The sequence below is a fragment of the Anguilla anguilla genome, chromosome 5 (assembly GCF_013347855.1).
Source record: "Anguilla anguilla isolate fAngAng1 chromosome 5, fAngAng1.pri, whole genome shotgun sequence".
Classification (NCBI taxonomy): Eukaryota; Metazoa; Chordata; class Actinopteri; order Anguilliformes; family Anguillidae; genus Anguilla; species Anguilla anguilla.
The window spans coordinates 43,957,810-43,980,895 of NC_049205.1; the positions used below are offsets into that span (position 1 = coordinate 43,957,810).

The window sequence follows — 23,086 nt, forward strand, 5'->3', positions numbered from 1 at the left end:
TTCAAAAGTATTAAATGTATTTCATATGACAATGGTTGGTCTGTGAATGACAACTTTGAGAATGATTTAACTTCCTTTCCTACAGGAACAGCACACTCAATCACCAGTTGGCATACTAAATTAAACAGTACATAGTTTGCCTTGGGGACAAAGGCCAAAAAAAAGAAAAGAAAAAATAAGAAGAGAATTGTGAGACATTCTAGCATAACATCTGCAAAAGAGGAAAAAAACAATGTTTTTTTTTTTTTTTTTTTACAAATGACAGGGTGTATCTGAATTCCCAAAAACTCTATCAAAAACCAGGGGCCTCATTCACAAAAATGGTCTTGGGATTCAAACTTACAGTAAATGTAATCTGAAGGTAATTTCCCAAACTGTGCTTACGCTTGATCAGTAAAAATAACTGATACTGAAAAAAGTTGTTTACATTGGTTTAATGTGGTTGCGATATATATAAATCTCGAATGAACTTCAATTTCAATGTCAATGCGCTTACCAATAATGGCATTTCCCCTCTAAATAAGGTTGCATTTAAATATTTCTTTCACTCTTCATGCCTAAAATGATCATTACCAATTAAATGTAATTCTTAAAGCATGTACAGTCCATTCTGGGGAATTTCATGCTGCAAACAAAATGCAGAACCTCCACATAACCAGCAGTTAATTGACTTATGTCTAGTGTAAAGGTTATGTAGAGATATGATCATATTCACGTCTAAGTGGGATTTTCTATAAATACTACTTAGTCTTCTGCGTAAGCCACTATTTAAGATATAATTTGATCGTAAGACCAGTATTTAAATGAGGCCCCTAGTGGTTATTAACGAAAATGAGGGGCTATAGAGTAGTTATCTATGTATTACAGGACAATCACTGTGCATCAAGCCTGTATTAAAACATGGCTACTGTGTGATTCCCTTTGAAACATTCCATACTGTATCTGGATATTACAGTGACATCCACATAATTCCCACCTTCAAAGACACACCAAAACCAAGTCACAAAACTAAACTGCCAGCTCAACACCCCAGAGCTTTTTCATCACAAAATATAATTTTCAAACCAAAAATGGTAGCAAGATTACATGCTTCTCATGGAAATATAGACATTGCTCAAGACTAAACTGGCCTGGAGTGATGCAGGTGGGAGGGTGAAATTCAACATGGCCCATCAGTCTGTATGCTATGTCCAAATTTGACGTGTTGCTTGTAAATGTCACAGGGTTTGAGGTTTACAGGTGACAGTATTGCTTATGTGCTTTAAGGCTGCTTTAATGCACATTAAAGAGAGTTATCTTGCAATATTGCTTTTAGTAGTAGAGCAATGTGACTTGCTTGTATGTATGATAAATACATACTGATCATGTATTTGTTTGGGATTTTGCATTTCAGCTTAACTCCCAAAATTAAGGCTGAAACTTTTGACAGCTGTTACTACCTAGATGAAACATGGAATGACTTACACTCCACTGTGCACAGCAGTTATATTCTGAATTGACACTTGGACATTTTATTTTAGCAAGCTCGACCCACATGAATTTACAGAACACCTGTCTTTTAGCTTGCTTTGCGACATTATGCATAAACTTGACAGATAAGTTTGCAGAGAATTATACATTTGAGGTTCACACAAAAACCCTTCTCTCGTGGTCCATTTGTCTCTAAACTTCGCCAAACTACAAAAATTCTCCTTTCAGTGATGGAAGAAACATTTTTCTTTACCAATTCAATCCATTGAAGGCTGTCCAAAATTGCTTGGTTGCAATTCAGCTGAGAAGAAGCATGGGTTTCAGTGAATTTAGCTTCCCACAAGCAAAACTTGTGTTACTGTATACTTAATGCAGGAAATTTCATGGAAAGCCAGCAAAATTTGTGTACATCTGTTGTCACTTAAATATCAATATTTAAAAAAATATGCTTAAAAAGGAAGCAAAATTCACAACTAAACTATGGAACAGCACATTTCACTGCAGTGGTTACAGGAAAAAAGTCTCTGGTAGCTTTGAGAGATAATATATGCAAGAACACAAAGGCTGTTCAAAATAGTCCCTCCAATAACATGTGACAAGTGAATGTGAAGCTGTTAAAGATATTAAGACAAAACTGTATAGCTGTATATTACTACAAAAACGAAGGCAGATGGAAATATAAAAATATATAATACATGCGTGTGCGTGTTTGTAAAGCAAATATAATAAATAGTCCTCAATTCACTTTTCTTTATCTAAATTTATATAATTTTTAACAGATATACTATTAGTCTAACATTCAATATAAGATGTATTTAACTAGACTCTCAGAAGCAAATCCTTTTACTTAATGTAAACATATAATCTTTCCATTTTTGTAATGGCTGAACTTGAATTTTTCAATTAATTTAATTCAGGCCTCAGTGGTTTAAATACAACTAAAGACATTAATAATCAATACATTTATTCCTGATTGTGTTAAAAAGGGGAAATTTCTATAAACTTTTTTATGCACGAGTTTTCACTATAACATTGAACAGTATGTAATTAAATATGACTATTCCATGGATAAAGGAGAAATTAAATGCCATGTACAGTACCCACTTCTATTGTTGAGGCATGGAAGGCATCTTCTTGGATGTTGGTTTCCATTCAAAGAGATTCCAAAGGTTAGAAGAAATAGCAAGCACACTTGGGACCTGAACTTGATACTCCTGTTCTAATTACCCCTGAAGAAACCCTGGAGCCATTTTTAAATGGCCAGATATTTCCATTAATTAAATAATTGTTGTGATTTTATTTGTTGTGATTTTATTCACTTCGTCAAAATCATTCCCAGATCAAATCCAATAGACCAAATATCCAATTGATCAAATCAGATCAAATTAAATTCTATTTAAAGGCTGTTAGTGACACTAGTGATGGGAAAATGGGAAATCATGAAACCAAACATGGCTGGGGCTATTAAATTCAGTGACTCCTTGATTTGAACCAATCATTGTGATCTACTGTACCACCATTTTGCTGATAAGAGTCATGACTAACGGCTTATTGCAGCTTCTGCTATTAAGCAGTTTATGGACCTCATCCACCTATCGTTAACTGACACTATTGGGAAAAAAATTCTAATCAATAACTGGCATGGACTGTCAAATCTGTGCATCAGACATGTAGAAATGACCAATTATAACATGCCCGATATGCTGAATTGTCCAAAAGGACAAGAAAGCATTGAGCCTTTTCTTTTTTTAAGGAAGTGACATTTGCAACTGGACAGTCTTAGAAAATGACTTTGTGAACATCATAATATGTAATGTATATGCATTACATACATAAAAATCAAACAAGTGTAATTAAATGATATTAAGTTCTACTTAAAAATCTATCCTGATAAATAGCTAATGAAACATGCTCAATTCAAAACAAAGCAGAAATACTGGGTGTTAAACCCAACACAAAATATAAATGAATTGAAATGTGCTCATTGGAATATTACAAATTACTCCCTGCACACTGAAGAAGGCATTAGCCAAAATGTTCATGCATTGTGCTCAATTGCCAGTAAAATAGACATTTTAAATATTCCAGTGAGTAATGTCTACTTTCCTTAACTTAAAAAAAACAAATCTAAATATTTACAGCAGATCCTTAGAGATATTGCAAGATATGGCTAAAAGGGAAAAATAGCATTATATAACATAATAAAATGGGGGAGTTTTAGAGTACAGGGATTGCTTTTTTCACACAAATAATATATGGCTGTTTCACAAAGCCCTGGTTTCCTGTAAATGCTTTCATTTGCCAATTGGGTTGCATCTGAATCTGTACCTACAAAATAAAAAAGAAACAGCCTGAATAATTGGTCTAGGAAATATGCAGAAAAGCAAACAAAGACTATTCACTCTTCAAATTTATAGCTCAGACTTAGCTATTTAACTATGTGAAAGCCACCAATATCATCAGTAGATGGGGGAGGGGGGGGGGAGAGAGTAATTAAACCCCCAAAAATAAATACATTTTTAAAAGTGGGATCACCTGTCAACTGTAGAAGTAAACACAGATGCCTTGAATGGCTGGTTATATGTAAAAGTAAATAAGAAGATAAGCTATCTACCTCTCAAAAATATATATATCAAATGTACATTTTTATAATACAAACATGACAACACAAAAATGCCATTTTCACAGCTATGCATTATATAAATATCTATTTACTTTTGATTATACTAAGAAATATGCCACAACTTTAGTACACCAAGTAGAAATTCAAACAATCAGCCATACAATTAAAAAAATATTCAAGGCATGAAGAATAGCAGTGTAAATCTGCTTTGAAAGAAAGCTACTAATATGAGTTTACAGTACCAAATACTCTTATTAGAAGTTAAACATCTACTCTGACTTGAGTAGTATAGTTTTCAAATAATACAAGTCATAGTTCTCTTTAGAACAGTATTGGTTTCATCCATGTTGAAATTGTACAGTGAAAGCTTTCAGTGTAAAATATCTCTGCCTAAGGTAGAGTCAAGATTTAAACAATTTACTGTAGTCTGAGTAAATGAACAAGTCATCAAACCACTACAAATGAAAACTATAACAGTCTCATAAAAAAATGCCTAAGCTTCTTTTCCATCTCTTAAAGCAACATTCAGTCATACTAATAGCATGTTGGGTGCATTTAAAGACAATAGCCTTCATTCCCTGCTAAAAAATTACCCTTTTAAAATCCAAGCTTTTTTTGTTCATGACCATTTGCACTTCTGTGTTGTTTGAAGACAGATTTCCATTGTAGAGGTCAATTTCTCTGTAGAACAATAAAACCACCTTGACATTCAGAAATCTCTTTCCCAAGCCTGAAACATCCATAAACTCCTCTAGCATTAGCCTAACATTCTGTCTGTGCCACAGCGCTAGAATAGGACAACGCAACACAACAGAGGAGCAGCTCTTTCATGCATTCCGAAAAAACAATTAAAACACTATAATTTTTTTTATTTGTACGTTTTTGGCAGTGCAACAAAGATAAAAATAAAAAGGGACAGGAGTTCTTGTAGACACTGCGTTACCAGTGGGCGCTATGGACCGTGTGCTGGAAGCGCATTGGCCGGTAGACCACCTGCTGAAAACTGTGAAATGTGCTCCTCAGACCAACTGTAGACCCCAGCGGTGCTGGTTCCTGGCTGCGGATGGGTTTTTATGGCACGTGGGAGGGGGGTATAGAAGAGAGGTCACACGGCGGTTTCCTGGTCCTCTCTCTGGATCATCTGGTAGTGCTGTCGGTTCTCCAGATAGGCTGCCAGGTCCTGGTCCTTGGCCTTCTCTGCCCGATGTTTCGGTGTGTCACCCTGGCAGGAAAGCGTGAGAGTTAACCGACTCCCGTAGTGTGAATGGCCAAACTATTCAGACCCGGCTCCTTCCTGCTCTGGAAACAACACACCACACAGCATAAGCCATTTATTTCAAAACAAGCCATATCAAGAAACAAGCCAAACACTCCACTTTAGACAATGGGGCTAAGAAATGCAGACACAAAGCAAACAATCGGGTACAAAAACATGACTACTCTCTGACTGTATAATCCTTTCATTGTGAGAGCTACAACGTGGATGAACATCCTGACCAAGTACAGACTCTGAGACCACTGTCTAAAATTCATAATAATTCTTAATAATGTATTAGTCCCATGCCTCAGGTGGTAAACCATTGTGCTAACAATGCAAAGATTATGGATTCAATCCCAGGGGATGATACCAAAACATGTACACATTTATATACTGTATGTCACTTTGGATTAAAAACATCTGCTAATAAGCAATTGGACACACTTATATAGGTTACTTTTATATTCATAACCACATTATGATGAGTCAAACAATCAATGAAAAGCAATTCTGCTTATACAGGGACAAAGTAACACTTGTATTTTACTGTGAATTTGAAAGTAAAAACTAAATGTTAATTGAACCCAGGGGTATTTTTTTGTTGTTAGTGTGCATAGCTTTGGCAGCACTCCCTGCCAATGAATTCCTAACAAAACCAGGGGTTTCTGTTGAGATCTGGATTTTAGATTCATCTGGACATCCGTCTCCTCTCCAGCTCTCCGTTTCCTCCAGTTTTAATTGGTTCCACCTGCCAGCTGGACACCGTCCACTAATGAGTTCTGTCACTTCACACAGACAAAAACCATGCCAGCCAAATGAATAAACCCTCATCCTATTTCAGCCACTCTCATGCCCATTCAAAGCAGGAACTCAGAAGTTATCACAAACTCATTACAGTTCCAGCCCTCTACAAAAAAACAACAACAAAACAATAGACTAACTAACTGAAAAGAAATAAGGATAAATCGTTTCTGCGAAATGGGTGGGTGGGCTGAGAGTCTCTTTACCCAGTAGAGAGTATGGATGCAAAAGAATTCCTGCAGAGGACCTTGAATCAATCCTTTAATAAATTAAGTAATTATTTTCATATAGTGCCACAGTCTTGTTGTGACACAATGCTTAAGAGTGTACATCTTCCAAAGGCCATTTTAAGCCCATTTTAGCCAGCTTTGGGGAAAAACTGGAAAATAATTCCAGGACCCCTTAAATGGTGATGGAGTTGACCTCTTACTGTAGATAATAGTGGGATACAAACACTCCAAAAGAAAGACAGTATGGCAGTGTCTTAAACAGATATAGATAGATGAAAACAGGCACGTAAAAAAAAAGATAATTGGATGAAGTTAATGGCATGAATTAAACCTCAATCTGGCAACAGGCAGATTTCTGCTTCATCGCCCATGTGAGACTTATGGGGGTTTTTGCTGACTGCGCTGCATTCTAGAATTTAAGGAACAGGCAGTGAGTCAGAGACAATTAAAAAAAAAGCTCCAATAAGTGAAGAGAGGTCACAAATCAAGGGAGAGAGAGAGGAGAGAGGAGAGAGAGAGAGAGAGAGAGAGAGAGAGAGAGAGAGACAAGAAAGAGATACAGAGACAAAGAGAGAGAGAGAAAAGAAAGAGACAGAGGGGATGAGAGAGAGTGGGAATGAGAATGAAAGAATGTGTGATCATTTCCAATACAGGCAGCTGAAGAGGTTGTTGGAAATGATGAAATTACGTTTAAGAAGTACAGGGCTGTATGGAAGCCCAACGCCGTGTGTGGATAAATCAGGCTCATCCAGCATCTGCCATATTACCAGTGATAGACAGTCCCACTGGGGAACATTTATCATTTTCTTGCATGTATGGCCACTGAACCCAGAGGTGTGAGAGGATTGATAGAGGGAGTGAGATGCTGCAGGAGGGCACATTCTCACGCATGCCAGGCAGAAGCACTGGGGGGGGGATGAGGAAGCACAAGTTCTCCAGTGTGTTCCGTGGATCTTAAGTGTGACAGACGGAAATAGACAGGTAGAATGAAGATGCAGGTGAACAGTTGAAAAAATATCTTTCAAGCGTTATACTGGAGAGAGAAGTGTTTGTGAAACCTATTGTCTGGTTTTAAGAAAAACTTGGAAGGACATGCAGGTGTCATCTCAAACTTAACTTTAAATGAAACTTGCGTGCATGTATCCTCTGGGAAAGAAACTAACACAGACTATGAGTTTGTGAGTTTGCGCTGCTGCCGTTAGGCACTGTTTCTTTGAGCCTCATTTAGAGGCCTTAAGCAGTGGCTGCATAATGGGCTTCAGAAGCCTGACGTAACGCAGAGAAAAACCTGCGCCCATGTATGGATTTCCAGATCAAAGCATGATTTCTCTATGGAGAAAATGAATGGGAGTGTCACAGTCAGCGTTTTTATTCGGACAGATTTTTCCCTTAAACGGCACTGGATCCACTGAATACTGATGCCGCTTTCAAACAGATATAATTATTTAGCAAAATTATTTTTTCAAATTACACCATTTTTTTAGATTATAAAAAATGGGTGAGAAGCATTTTTTTCATATACAAACAAATATAAAAATGTCAAATTATTTTGAAGGAATTGGTAAAAACGCCATTGATTTATCCTATAGGCAGTCCGGAAGACCCAAAAATGATAACAAAATTGAAAGGAATGATGACAGGACTTCTGATGCTCACTTGCTGCTGTTACAACCCAAGCAGGGAGGGTTTCTGTTGACATGATATTCCCCACCCCCCCCCCCCCCCCCCCCTCCAACCTCCCCCACCATCAAGCTAGATCTACTCCGAACATCAATCAGGCACCTGCGGTCTGTCTGTACCAGCTGTGCAAGCCATGCTGTCCTCCGGCGCAATAACTGCACAGCTCAGCAGGGGGGCCGCGAAGCAAGAAGAAACGCAGGCTGTCTACACGCGCCCAGGACGAATGCGCTATTCCGCACTCTCCTGAGTTAACGGGGGGGATGCTACAGCTACAGGATGGCCCGAAAATTATGAATGAGCATTCCTGATTGAGCATTCCAAATTTGCAGAAAACAAAAATACACAAGAAAAAGAACACACACACACAAAATTCTTTTTCAGCGGCCGCCATGACGCCCGATCCCGCAGCCGCTGTGGCTGCAGCGAGCTTCCTCATCGTCTCCACAGGACGGCCCTAATCTGAGCGATTGGGTCAGACGTGTCCGCCGTCGGCCGCATTCGCTGCTTCACTTTAATCGGCCTGATTGGGGGTCTGGGCTTCGTGCTCGCAGATAAGTGGCATTTTGACATGCTTTAATGTGATTCCAGGTAATTATTTTGCAGAATTAGCTGCGGTCCAGTCGTCGGATGTCAAATTCGCTCATCAGTGACGGGAAAGTGAAGGAGCTGAGCGCACAGAGGGCAGTGGTGCCAAGGCCATGCTCAAGCCACACACAAAGGTAAGATGGAGCCCAGGTTGTTTCTGTACATAGTACATTGATGATGGGAACACCCATCCATTCCCACTTGCACACGTTAGGGTTAGGGTTGCGTTAAAATACACACGTTAAGGTGTCCTCCCACACGGCATACCACATGTACTTTTTACTAAATGAAACATTTTCAGCGAATAAATAATCATTCTGTTTTTTGTGTAGATATACCTCTGAACTGAGGGTTGTTTGTGTCCATAAGATGGAGAGGCAAGAATTAAATCCAAGCACCAACATCACATGTGGTATACACTTTCAACCAAAAGGTATAATAAAGGATTTTCCCACACTTTTTTTTATCTGTTCATGACTTTTATGCATAAACATAAAATTCAAGTTGCCAACATGCCTTTTATGTATAAACGTAAAAGTCTGCAATGGTTTTTTCATATCTGATGTATACACAGTGCTTTTTCTCTAAATCCTGTTGGATAAACACACACAAAAGACTAAATTGTGTTACAAAACATGGTGGCATCCATGTACTATATTACCATGACGCCCTCCCTCTCCCCCCCCCTCTCTCTCTCTCTCTCTCTCTCTCTCTCACCTGCAGGTCGGTCTTCATAAGCGAAGCTCCTGCCTCCACCAGGTAATGGCAGATGGTCCTCTGACACAGCGAGGCTGCCTTGTGCAGGACTGTCTCTCCACTGCAGCACAGAGAAAGGGGGGGGGGGGTGGGGGGGTCTGTTAAACCATGCAAGGCTGTAATACCTTTCATACTATTTAATAAAGGGGAGGGGGCTTGTCATATGCATGTACTGTAATATCACCCAGATATGGTTTAACTTAAGCAACGGTGTTGTAAATGAGATTCAAAGCCATGGACCAGTGAGCCTTAGCTATTACAAAATCCTGCTGGGATGTAATTTTGCATCTGAAAAGATATCAATAGAAATGAAAATGAAATATGGCAGCTATTACAAAAGGAACCGTGATCTGAATGAAAAATTATGCAAATTAATGGAATGGGAAAAGAGAATCAGATTTTGAGCGTTACGTACTTTTCTTTTTCTGTTACATCCAAGATATCAGTGGGTGCTGTTTTAAAAAGAAGGGGAAAAAAACAGCTAAATTACATCGCCAAACCAAACATCCTGCCCCTAAAGTTATCTGTTGATTTTGTATGAGTATGTTAATTAACATTATTAACACATTAAAGTTTCCAATATTATATGAAACCGAATATCATTAGCTTTTTAGCAATCACTTTTCTCCAACATGTGTCTTTACAGTAGGAGAGTTGGTCATTGACTATGGACTCTGGACCCTTGGCGTGTTGTCGCAGGATGTCCTACCATTGTCAATGATGTACTTCACAATCTCTTTGCTGCCCACATCTACAGCGTGGTGAAGCAGGGTTTGACCCGAGGAGTCCTGCATGGAAAGGTCTGCCCCCAGTTTGTGAAGGTCCTTTAGCTGTGGGAAATTAGAACCCATCGGAAAATCACCCCCACATCAACGCTACTTCATCCCAACATTTCCCCAACGCCAAATGAATATTGGCTGAATTTACTTTAACATGGATTGGATTGCATGCTCTACCGTGTATCTTACAAATGGCATCTCACAACATCACCTCAGTGTTTTCAGTCTGCCAACTTAATATTAGACCGGACCCAAGGTTAACATAATGTCAGCGCTATCAAACGAACATATTTCTGATGGGTTGATAATCTAAATGAAGAATATGGCAAGACTGTGTGAACGCAGGCCACAACCAAAGCCACCATCCTTGACATGGCTTTAGACGGTTTCCTGTAATGACAGTGTAATCCTTGATTTTGCTGGTAATGGAGTCCTGACTGTAAGACTCCATGGGGCTCAGTACACCCCTTCAGTAGCGACGATTATGTGTATGATGAATGCGACGAGAAGGGAAGAAAGACTCCTTCCTACGGCTTTCCTGATGGAGGCCATTTGTACGCTTCACAATTCCGTGGGGTTCACTGCCTTACGGGGAACATGGGACCTGAGGTTAGCCCAGAATGTGGGCCATTTATCACAAGCTACTTTGCAGGGAATACACAGGAATTTTTCCTTGTTTGGTCTTCCATGCTAAGGCATTATGGATAGGTGTATTTACTATGTGTGATTTTGGTATGCATGCATGCACTTTAGCAGCAGGCAAGAACAGTTTTAAATAACTTTAATCAAATAAAAAACCAGCAAGGCGCTCTTAAGTGGCCCAGTTACAGTAATAAATCACTTGCCACAAACACAGACTGAGCTGTACAGCTTAGACTGCCCCTAAATCAGCCAGAATTCTACTTACCGCTGCATAAAGATTTCTAGCTGCAGTTCAGTCAACTATAGCCTACAGTTTACTGTCACTGAGACATGCAATTCGTTCTGCTGTATAGTGTACACATACAACATATTTGTTTTGTAAATCTTGATAAGTGAATGCCAGTAATAGCTTCCATCCACTTCACCGAATCTTGAGGCTCTCCTCCTAAACGCACCCATTAACAGTGCACTTAACGTATGGCAGTAAAACGGCATTGTCTTTCATTGCTCACCCTCTCATGGTCTTTGTTTTTCACACAATCAATAAGCACCTCCAGGGAAACTGAAAAAAGAGAATTACATACATAGTTCCTCAGTTTTGATCTAATACCTCATAAGTTTATTTCTACTGATATTTCAAGAAAAATCTTTTTTTTTTTATCACAATGAAAGACCTTTATCCAGGGTGAGATTAATTAATTAATCACATTTGCAGTTACATTCTTTATATGCATGTTTAGCATCAGCAATGAGGAAATTGTACTGGGGATTTTACATACAGTTTGCTTGATGGTTCAATTTGGTTCAGATCCCTAAAATTACGACTGTTTACCGACTATGCCGATTAATTTAATCAGAACAAAAATTCAATGTGTGAAAGAAACACACCGCCCTATTTTTGGAAGTTTGGCATTTTAAAACAAAATGGTAGAAAAACCAGTTAAATAAGAAAGATAATCATGTTATAACTGCTCCGTGACTCCTCTTGATGAACAGCATTTCACAAATCTCAACCATCCACATTTGAAAACTATACAGAACCTGTGCTGGAAATATTTGTGTGGGAAAAAAAGATTAATTCCCAAATGCTCAAAGAGTTGGGTATTGAAAAATACAATCCTCCAGACCACTATACTGCTATACGGTAATAAAGCTAATAGAACTTTTAATATCACCACTGCAGCTCAAAACCATAAATTCTGATATGCTGGTTTGGAGGAAAGGGAGTCCACATCACATTTCAAATCTTTAAAAAAAGATAAAGTTCTGAAGCTTTGAACTGAAATTAAAAAGGGGACTACTTTAAAGATGAAAATGCTGTTCGCAGGACTGTTAGCGAAGTCCAAAAAGACTTCTGACACTGTTCAATCAATGAACTCTTCCAAGTGCTGTTACATACAATAGCAGGTGCTGAATTTTGATTTGGTTTACCCATAATTCCTAGTCCATCAATGACAGTGGAAATGATGTTTTACCTTTATCTGTGTTACACAGAGCAGTCTTCTCAGACCTGTGAAAAAAGGAAAGCAGTTGTAAATATTTGTACTTCTTACTGAAAGTAATCTGGGGTGTTTATATTTTATATAAATATGGGACCTGTGTAGGCTGTTCAGTTGGAATAAAGAAAGTAGAACAACTTGAAATATAGCAAAAAGAATGTGCACGCGTGCACGCGCGCCCGCCCGCCCGCACGCGTGCACGCACACACACACACACCTTGGCACACTCCGTGAAGACTGGCAGCAAACTTCCATAATGAAAAATAAGAAAACAAAGTAAACAAAACCCAGTCAATGCGAAGACTTGCAGGGGGTTCCTTCTCACCAGCAAAACTGGATCCACAGGAAGTTTTTGTTGGTAATTAGATGAATACTGAACTAGCAGACCCTATGGTTTTGAGGCATATTCAATGCATCTCCTTGCTAACTTCCTGGCCCAAGATAGCAGACACAGTCAAATGGGAGCCAGCTGTACTTGTCTTCTCATTCTGTGGTTCACACATACACACACACACATACACACACACACACACACACACACTGGGCTCCCTATGCTAGAGCCTCAATTCCGTCACGGTTGGCTACACAGCCTTTGGTCACAACTGTCAGCCTGCCTGGAGACAATCCCTGTAGGTAATCCTCCGTGAACCCAGAAGCTAGGATAATGCTGAGACAATGTTTAGACAATGCTGAGATACCGTACAAAGTATTTATATTGAGCATATTTGGGAGGGGGCAGGAGAAGTCTGCCATTCAGCGTCCTCAAACACCCCTCTACACTGTGAAAGGGGACAGAGCAGTTGAATAGGCAGGACAAAAAAAACTTGCACAAAACAGCTTGAGCTTTTTACCATTCCATTTTTCCTAAAAAAGATTATTTGATGAGAAAAAAGAATTATTACTAAATCATGATTCATGCTTCATGATAAATCTCTGCCGGATGCATAAATGTAAAAATATAGCACTTAATCTAAGGTGAAAAGGCTGCTATTGTTAGAAGCATTAATAAACTAATCACATCCAGTTTCAGTTTGTTTCAATTGCTGTATATTTGGGAATCTTTGGTCAGCAAATGTCTAGCCCATAAGCCATCATCAGCCAGGATTAGAGGATAAGAAGGATTTAATAGCGACTGTCTTGAAATTAAACAGGCAGCACTGAAGAAAAACACTTCACCCATTTGGAGTCACCGCACATCCTCTTTTGGCACTGGGTGGAAAATCTCATCTGCGTGCATTCAGCTATGTGAAAACAGGACTTTGGAGACTTGTTTAGCTGCATTGTGCCTGCAAAATTAATGTCACTAGTGTCTAACTGACGACATGCAATGCTAATACAAAATTTGCATATATTATCCATGGGGTGACTCATTAACAGATTATTTAGCTCTTATTATTAATATATTTCCTATATTTTTTTCCTATTGGGGGATGGACACCAGGGCTGGATTTATTTACATTATTCAGTTTTGCATTATCTTAGGCATAAAATCAATTTGGCACAAAAAAAGCAAACAAAAAGAAAAACCATTTTATATTTAAATGCTGTATCAAGTTTAAATATTTCCCTGTAGATAGTTCTCTTGTTTGAGCAACTCTTCAGAATGTCATGCAATACAGTATTGCATGAGCATGAATGAAAGAATATATACAGTACCCCTCCATTACATAAGGGTTGCAGTAGTGACAGAAGCCAGTAAAAAAAAAACCTCTTAGTTCTCTGAATGCAGCTTATAGCACACTATAGCTCCTCCTCAAATGCAACTATAAAACTGGATTATTCCACTAGAATAGAATCCCAGTAAAACCTCATCACTTGGCCCTTTATTTAAATCGCCAAAAGATATCAATAAATAAATAAATAAAACCAAGACATGTATAGAAGAAAAGGTGGAATGTAGCATGATTGAAAAGGATGAGGGACATCAGGGTGTATTTTTACTCGGTTTGGACTTTGGTTTGGGTCTAGGACCTGCTGCTGGACATGCTTAACACCAGTACTGCGTCGCTGTAGCGTGATGTGAACAGAATTTCAGCCCAAGGCAGCAAACAGAAAGTATGGGCAGAGCATGTGAATATCTGACAAGGAGAACAGGCCATTCAGCCCACCTGGGCTCATCATTTTCCCTACCAAGAGCGGGCGTGCTAAAGTAGATACTCTTACAGGATCGTCATTCAGCCCGTGAGCACCCTGAGCTCTCCAGCTCATAATGGGACAGCTTTTTCAGCTTTATCAGGGCGATTAAACAGCGGATCAGCAGCATGATGTCTCACTGCCTCTAATCTGTTCGCGAATCGCCGTCTTCTGAGGGAGCTTCTTTGATACAAGTGAATCCCTGATAAATATTTGATCGAAGCTGAGAACATCTTCATTTCAGTTTTTCTCCCCCCCATTAGAATCCCTTGACAAAGCCGCCTCCAATCTTCGTTACCATTCTCCTCTTCTGCTGTCTTATGATATGTGATAGAAATGGCCAAAGGCTGTGATTGTACAATGATAGGCTAGCAGGACTACAGCACCAACCTTGTATGTGCACAAGGCCTTTTCACACCTGGATTTATGGCGTTTATTAAAACGGACTAAGGTGATTTATCCCTCGCCATGACAACAGGGCATTCACATCACTCTCAGCCAGGCATACCTCCTTAAGCCTTGCTGAGAACTACCCTGCTGGCACAATCATACCACTTGCTATGATCCATGACAACAAACACAACATATGCTTCCTTACCAAGGCTTACTGTACAGGGAACTGAAAGCAGATTACACAGCCTTCAATATGCCACTGACAATTCTGTCAGTCAGAGAACAAAGGATGTGCTGCTATCCTGGTTACCACGGCAACCACATTCAATATATGTCAGAGATGGAGTGTTATACTGTGAGTGGAATAGAAAAGGAAAAAAGACAACACGAACATCAGTGGAAAATGGAAACGCTAGAAATCCACACATGATGGATGTGTGGTGTGTTCATTGAATATCGATGAAGGGATGCAGTGGCAATAACGACAGCATACAGCATGACAAGCATTTGCAGCATGTGTGCAGGATTCCTGATGGTAACAAAAAGGGGTCCTGTGTTCATATGTCTTTCGCTTATATCTGTACAAAATGAAGCCGTGCGTTTCTGTTTCCATTGCTAAACCCTTGAGACAAACTGTGCCCCTGCCGTGTGTGAAAATGCAGACGCGCTTGATGTCAAAGCAAACCCTCTGCATCGGGTCTGCCCTTTAAAATGTGCCACGCAGCAGTGTGGATGTAGGACTCCCTGTGGGAGTAATTTTGACTGGAAAAATATGCTCATTTCTAAATTCCCTCTGTCAACCTGTTCACCTTCACATCTCTTTCTGGCTCAGGTGTGACCCGTTACAGAACACCACATCCCAGCAGAGAATACCAGAAGAACACCCTGTCACCCGCATCTCAGTAATGACCCAGACAACCTCCTCGCAGCACGAGGCACAAGGGAATTGCCTCACTGTAATAGAGACATTGCCACAAATATTCTAATTTCAGGCCTGATATTCAGTTCTGTCCACCTCTCTGCACTTCCTTAACTGTTGTTACATCTGCCAGGGAGCCATGTCTTCAGCCATGTCCTTACTCGTATATCCACAATGAGCCAGGGAACCAGAATGCTTTGAGCTTTTGATGTTTCCGTTACGGGCGCTTTTCTACATTAATCACAGTACTACACCATAGTTTTGCAATCATTTTTTTTTTCCTGCAATTTATACAACAAGAGCTCGTTATTCTGTTGAATACTGAAATACTCATCACATCTGTCAATCAAGCAAGACGTATTTAGACCGTATTTCTGCTAATTAATTTTTAGAAAGCACTGCAAAGAAAATGCTTTTCAAAAGGGACTGATAAACCAGAAAAGCCCAAGCCAACTGAGGAAAGACTGGAATAATTCCCTTGTCCTTTGGAAAAAGCATTTCATAGGCTCCCATGGAAAACCTAATACACTTGATTCAATGTCAAGAGTTACAGTAGAATGGGAAGATGTAATGGATGATCAGGAGAAGGAAAACTTTGTATAAAAGTACTTATACTGGGTTATATGTGCAAAAGATGAATGATTAAGTGCCTGCGGCGGAGAATTGACAAGAAACTACAGGTTGCTATAAAACTTCTCCACCATAAGAAACACCTTAATCTTGAAGAAAAGTGGAGAAAGGAACAAAAACAAAACAAGAGCGGCTGTGAATACTTGAATAGTTGCTCAGGTCTTCAAAACCAAGTCCTGTTGTGTAAGAGGTTTAGATTCCTTGCTGAATCTAACTGGCTCCTGTGACCAGTCATGTGCTACAGAAGGCCAGGAGAAAGAGCTGGTGCAGCTGGTTGTAATTTAGCACCCTCAAGAAAGACCATTAATGCAAACAGCCTTAACATGTCTGCACACTTCCTCAAGTGGGAGGAAAACAACCTCTTTTGAGCATTTATAAACAATTACCGGACAACCGCCGGTCAACAGGAGTGTCTGGCATTTTATTCTGTAACAGCTGCCAGGAAACAATTCACTGTAATAATTGGATAACCCAAACTGTAAATTTAATAAGAAAGAATGCAAAAAATTGACAGCTTGCTTTGTTAGGCAAATTCTAACTCTTAATTGGCATTAAGCAATCTTCATTTAACACGGTTGTTGACATTCTGTCAGCTTAGTTGACACAACATCTACTGCAGTTGTGGAGTTATTTCGCATTCGCATGCATATGGCCGTTCATCACAGCTGAATATGATAACAGCTGGCAGGGGATTTAGAAGGCACACGAAACATGCTATAGGAGTAATTACTGGAACTTTCTGGGAAGCATTTCCCTAATTCCTCATGAAACTTGTGCTCACACATGTTAAGTGCAAATGAGGCAAATCCCTTATCTTATTTGCTCAACACTATGGAGGTGCTGCTTGGCTGAAGTATACAACAGCCTCCAGGGATGTTTTCCAAATCAGCGTAGGCCGACCAAATTGGCTTCTATTGGAGTATTATGCTTTGCACTTTTAATGAATAGGTTCTTTAAAACACAACCCCCACCCCCCATTCATCTCTCCGTCCTGAAACAGCCCATGGCCCGGAAAGACAGTTATTTCAGCGTGTTCCCAACCTTGTACAGAATTAACATCGACACACAATGCTTGAACAATCGTAATTACTGCTAAATAACACAGTTTTTCATGAGTTAGCTGCATATGGTGTCACACAATGTGAAATTACCACCCATTAATTTGTGGACCCCAGATGACAGTCCATAAAAAGCTGTCACTTTCATCCTTTCTATGAAATCCCGCATACAAGGAAGAACAAGAATACAGAAAAAGAGGAAAAAAGAGATTTAAAAAAGGGTCATAACACAGTTATGAACAGTATGAAAAAACATCTCAATGGAGTTACAAATACTGAAACACCTCAGTGGAGTTTCAAGCACTGAAACGTAGAAGATTAACTAAAGCAAGTGATTAGTGAATAGAAATTCAGCCGCAGTATTGGTGGTTATACAAGCCAGTGTGCTTATAGGGACAATAAGCTACTTTTTCCAGCTCTAGACAACTCTGAGGAACACACATCAATCCAGCTGAGAGGCCATTGTATTTCACTTCAACACAAGGGACCAAAGTGACACTGGGGGATAAATATGCCACGTAAATAATCACTGACGTAAATATCCAACAGAGAGGAACACTCAGCTGTTATCATAGTTAACAGCACAGTGGATGTTTCCTACCAATGCAATGGAGCCGAAGAATTTTTACTATCTGTCTTTGTGATGAGGAAACAGGGGCTGTGGTGACAGCTCGAAGGAAGTTCTCCTGCGTGGGGACACGGGTCCCATCGGACTGTCAGCTGGCCACGAGAGACCACCCGCAGCAGCCATCCTGAAGGGAGTCACTGGGGACCTGGATGAGTCACATTCTGATTCATTCTGCTTTCGCAACTATGACCGTCTTCTGTCTTGTAGCAGACTGTAGTTTTCTGCAGTTTGTCAACAGACTAATTCACTGCAAGGCCACTGGATTAAGCCACTGAAAGGTCACAATCAAGCAGGCTTTTCAGAAGTTTGTGAACTGTAAACACTCCCAAAACTGGGGAACAAATAAATAAATAAATACACAAATAAACAAACAAATAAATAAGTAAATAATTAGCTCTGATCAAAAGGATTTATGATAAGACAACAGTTCAGAAAACCTTGTTGTGTTGCAGTTTATATTTAGAAAGGGCCTTTTTTTCCCCAGAACGATAAGCCAATGCTGAGCTGACTGGAGAATAATCATCCCATTAAGGACAAAGGAACAGGTTTAAATGCACAGAGCTTCAGTTTGACATGCAGACAAAACCCCAAATTAATTACAGCATGAACCTTGGCTTGTAATTATAAGCCAGGACAATAGGCTACAATTTTGTGATAGGTAAAAGGATGGGGAAAAATTATGTATATAGAATTATGTATGGCATTCCAAACAGAAAGAGAGAGAGAAAGAGCGAGAGACAGAGAAAAACCATATAGACAGAGGAAAAACCTGGATCACACACAAAGCAAAAGTTTTTCCATGAAAATTGCAGAAAAGGATATTCAGAATGACGAGCTTAAACACATTCAAAGTCGGTCTGGATTCAACACAGAGGAACCGCAACCGCAAAACTGAAAAGGAGAGATGTCACTGCAGTGTGGCCAACTCCCTCTTATGTAATGTAATGTTATGTACCACCGACACGTTTGTAATAAAAATCTTGAATCTGAATTCAGCATCAAACACTACGCATCATGGGCTGTTATCCTGCTAATGAAAGCCCTGTGATTTGGCCTACATACAGTAATGCTGTTTTTTCTGCCTGTCTGTTTATCTGTAAATCTACTTATAATCACTGCACTGATTGTGAAGTGGAAAAAAGGCCTCTCTCTCTCTCTGCTTCTGCCCTGCTGCACTTCTCTTTTAGAGCTGGCACAGTCGTTGGTATGGCAACCACCATCAAGGAAACACCAATCCCAAATCTGGCACCAGCGCTAGAAACCTAAATAAGTCATGATCACTTAACCGAGCAGAAGCGCCGACGTCACATTTTCCTCAGAGATATTATTCTAGAGAGTTCAGAAATGAACACAATTTATTGTTGTCTTGTTAATGATGAAAGCGAGTGCAGACAAAGACAGAAAATTCACTGCTGGCACACCAGTATGGGTGGCTCCTGTCACTGCTACTACACTATCAATCAGAGACCTTCAAGGCACAGAAGAGAAGAGGTCAAAAGCCAATACAGTGCAGACAGTCTTCTGCTTAACAATCTCTGATGGACAGGTTTGGTCGCCATTAAAAAGGTGTGAACTACTTTGTTGAGCAGGAGGGGATGAAATGGTTCCATGTATACAGTATCATTTGGTTAGAAATAACATTCTCTATCACCCAGGCAAGCTGTGAGAATCTGCACAGACATAATCAATGCACATAACTCAGGGAACAGCTGCAGTATTCTCCACAGAGATACTCTTCGTTGGCTTGACTGAAAGTGGACATGTCTAGAGATCAACTGTGTCCGCCACATTAAAATTAATAATCTGCACACAGGTATGTGAATTGTATCATTCTTATAATAAATCATTTTGGTTCATTTTGATAAGAAGATTCCCATGCTCTGCAGGTAAAATAGTAAAATGTGGCCCAGCAAGTGAAGAAAGTAAACCGTCATTGTCCAGGTCAGAAAAAAGAGAGGGAGAAAGAGAGATTGAAAAGAGCTGTACAGAAGTTTGTAGAGTTGGGAGAAAGGGGTATCTCTCTCTCACCTGTCTGCTGGTTTGAAATCAGCTGCGGTTGTGTTAGACCGATGAACACTCACAATTTTAGCCCCTTTCCTTCAATACAACCACAAACAAAACAAACAAATTAAACATGAATGAAAGAACAAATGCATAATAACAAAATAAATACATACATAACAATGCAAACAAAAAAGACAACAACAACAACAATACTAATAATAATAATAATACTAATAATAATATTAACACTAATACTACTACTACTAATAATAATAATAATAATAATAATAATAATAATGTGGCAATTCAACACGATGGGTATAAACAGCGATAAGAGGCTCACATTGGTACGGAATCACACATCTGAGCCTGGAATCTGTTTTCACAGCCCATTGACTGAAGCTGGCAGGGCTGTGTAGGACATTACTGACCTCATATGGGAGAGGCCTGATAAACTGCCCTCATGGTGGAGATGTTTCAGTGTTCTGGGGGGCTTTTCCCATTTATGATTTATGGGGAGAAGTTATGAACACTGACAAGAACAACACAAGCATATTTCACATCTGATGTGCAATGAAAAGTTATGGCGAGACTTCAAGAAATGAGAGCAGCAGGGAGAGTGAGCGCTTTCCCCGTTTCATTTATTTATTTACTTGCCTGCTTATTGAAAATTCAATACACCTGCAATTGTGCCCCTTGTAATCTGAGCATTCTGTTTTCTGGCTCCATATTGCATTTGAAAGCTGGTGACCGTAACGACCGCAAGCACTGACACTTTCCCCCAGTGTCAGTGCTTACGGCCGTGGCAAGTCGTCGATAGCAAAGAGCTGCCCTCATATTTCATGGCATATTGGATTTCTGTAGAAAAGTCAATGCTTGAAACAGTCATTATTCACAGTGCTGTGCACTGGTCTACGCTTGGTCATCTTAGAAATAGCCACAGAAGAGATTTCATTCTGTTTATGCTAGTAGGCACCAATACAAAAGAATATCTAAAACAAGTCAACCAAGTGGTTTCCTCATTTAACTGCACTGAACAGGAAGTCAAAGTTTGCTTATTTGCTGCCATGGCTTCACTGTATTTTGAAAGTACAAGTCAGACCTTTTGTGGAAAGCTGTCACAGCCAATGGTCATTACTATTATTGATGTACAACAGGCTGCTCATCTGATGTCTCAAAACGTATTGACATGGAACGTCTATACATAAAAAAAGTTTTGGTATAACTGTTCGTTTTGTAAGAATCTTGAGCATTAATGATTTTGTTTTTGAGCTTGCTTGCTTTTTATTTGGAGGGCATTCAATAGAACAAACACAGTCTAGTCTTCCAAGTTTAAGCAAGAAGTTTAACTGAGAAGATTAACTGAATACTGATGCTGATTGATTAAAGGTAATAATTTTGGTAGCCAGGCCTCAAAAACCTGGGCAAATCCCTGACTAATTCAACCATAGAAAAATCAAGGTGCGTAATACACCCACTTTAAAAACAAGTAGGCCCGGTTGACCCTACTCAAAAACAGCTCTTCTCCAGGAGGTTCGGCTGAACTCCAGGAGACACCCTGTTTTCCTGCGATTGTGCAGGCCCGGCCTTCCCTGCTGAAAGCATTGCTCTGCTCTGTCGGTGTATCACTCCACAACAGCCCTACCCGGGGCCTAGCACGGTCGGACACCGACTCTCGCCGCAACATAAGCTGCTATATTTGGACCTCTCCTTCTGGAAACACGGAGAAGGACAATGGCTTCAAGAGAAAGGCCGGCCCAGTTACTGGTAACCCTGAAAGAGGAACTGTGGACAAAGGTTCTCTATGGGCGTACAACGTAGGGGGTTGGGGGTACTGGAGGGTAGAGCTGTTGTGCGCTAAGTAACGGGGGGAAAAAAGTTCAGAAATCCTGCGATTGGCCTGGAAATAAGGCCCTCTCCCTACGACGGAGCCCCGCTCACCTGCTGAGCGCCGGCTTTGTGGACTTCAGAGAGTCGCTGTGCGCCAGCGCCTCGGCAACGGAGCTGTCGCTGGAAATACGCTTCCGCTGCGTGGCCCGCTGGAGCTCCAGGATCCTGGGGGAGGGGCGAGAGAGAGAGAGAGAGAGAGTGCTGAAGAAAAAAATGGGGAGCACAAAAGGCCTGCGCGCCAGGGGGGCGGGGGTGGGTGGGGAGGGGACGCAACAAACGAGGGCACTGTGGGAAGATTAGGCGGAAAGAAAGCGAGCACTGCCCCCCCTCCCAAAATCAAAATCTGGGCCTGGAGGTGGGACTAGACTGAGTCTCACCGTTTGCTGCAAATTTTTTTTTACATGGGGGGGGGGGGGGGGGGGTACGGGGGGGTTGCATAGTCTGGTATAACAGGGAGATGCATAATTTCTTCTAGTATCAATGAGGAGTCTGTGCCTGCAATCTGCCTGTGACAGCAGCTCATGAAGGCATCTGCTCAGACACAATGACTGCGCAGCCCAACTGCGGAACTGCATACGGAAAAGAAATGAAAGCTGGCACATGAGTTTTGGGGTATTCTGAATTCATGGAGGGTGCAGAAGTGACTGTAGGAGCCTTAGAATATGATTGGCCATTCCCAATTGAAGACTAAAATGACCCAAAGAATATCTTCTTAGCATTGCATTTTCAAAACCCGTTAATTACAAGGATGCAGACACAGACACGTTCCACCAAAATGACCTTGCTTAACAAATATTTTAAACTAATAAACAATGTAAGGGTACAGGGATCTGTGGGTTGAAATCACAACAGCTATCAAGGAAGGTTTGAAAACTCCTGCGTTTATGTCTTTGCTAATATATACTGATATAGTGCAAATGAATTTGTCTAGCGCCAAACAAATAGCAACAATAACAACTTCTTAACCTGTAGTAGATATTAAATCAGCCCAAACTCATTTCAGTTTGGCTTCATGGATTTCAAACACAGTCAGTGCATGTCAGAAAAATGCCATTATTTTTTCAAATAGACTTAGGCGAAAAAACAAAAACTATAAATATAGAGGAAG

At 40.2% G+C, this 23,086-nt stretch overlaps 1 protein-coding gene across 16 annotated transcripts in view; it reads right to left on the minus strand.

The window, feature by feature from the left end:
• Window positions 1-235: 235 nt before the first annotated feature.
• dgkza (diacylglycerol kinase, zeta a) overlaps window positions 236-23,086 on the minus strand; it is a 124,459-nt gene continuing 101,608 nt past the window's right edge. For 14 of the 16 annotated variants that reach the window (XM_035418311.1, XM_035418306.1, XM_035418307.1 and 11 more), the window contains 8 exons: window positions 22,030-22,143; window positions 20,113-20,181; window positions 12,300-12,334; window positions 11,337-11,386; window positions 10,113-10,233; window positions 9,819-9,855; window positions 9,365-9,464; window positions 236-5,315 (listed from right to left, as the gene is read on the minus strand). In XM_035418311.1, coding sequence (XP_035274202.1) covers window positions 5,199-5,315; window positions 9,365-9,464; window positions 9,819-9,855; window positions 10,113-10,233; window positions 11,337-11,386; window positions 12,300-12,334; window positions 20,113-20,181; window positions 22,030-22,143 — 643 coding nt within the window. In that variant the 3' untranslated portion in view covers window positions 236-5,198. The remainder of the gene's footprint in view (window positions 5,316-9,364; window positions 9,465-9,818; window positions 9,856-10,112; window positions 10,234-11,336; window positions 11,387-12,299; window positions 12,335-20,112; window positions 20,182-22,029; window positions 22,144-23,086) is intronic. The other 2 variants (XM_035418299.1, XM_035418303.1) reach the window with 1 other exon arrangement.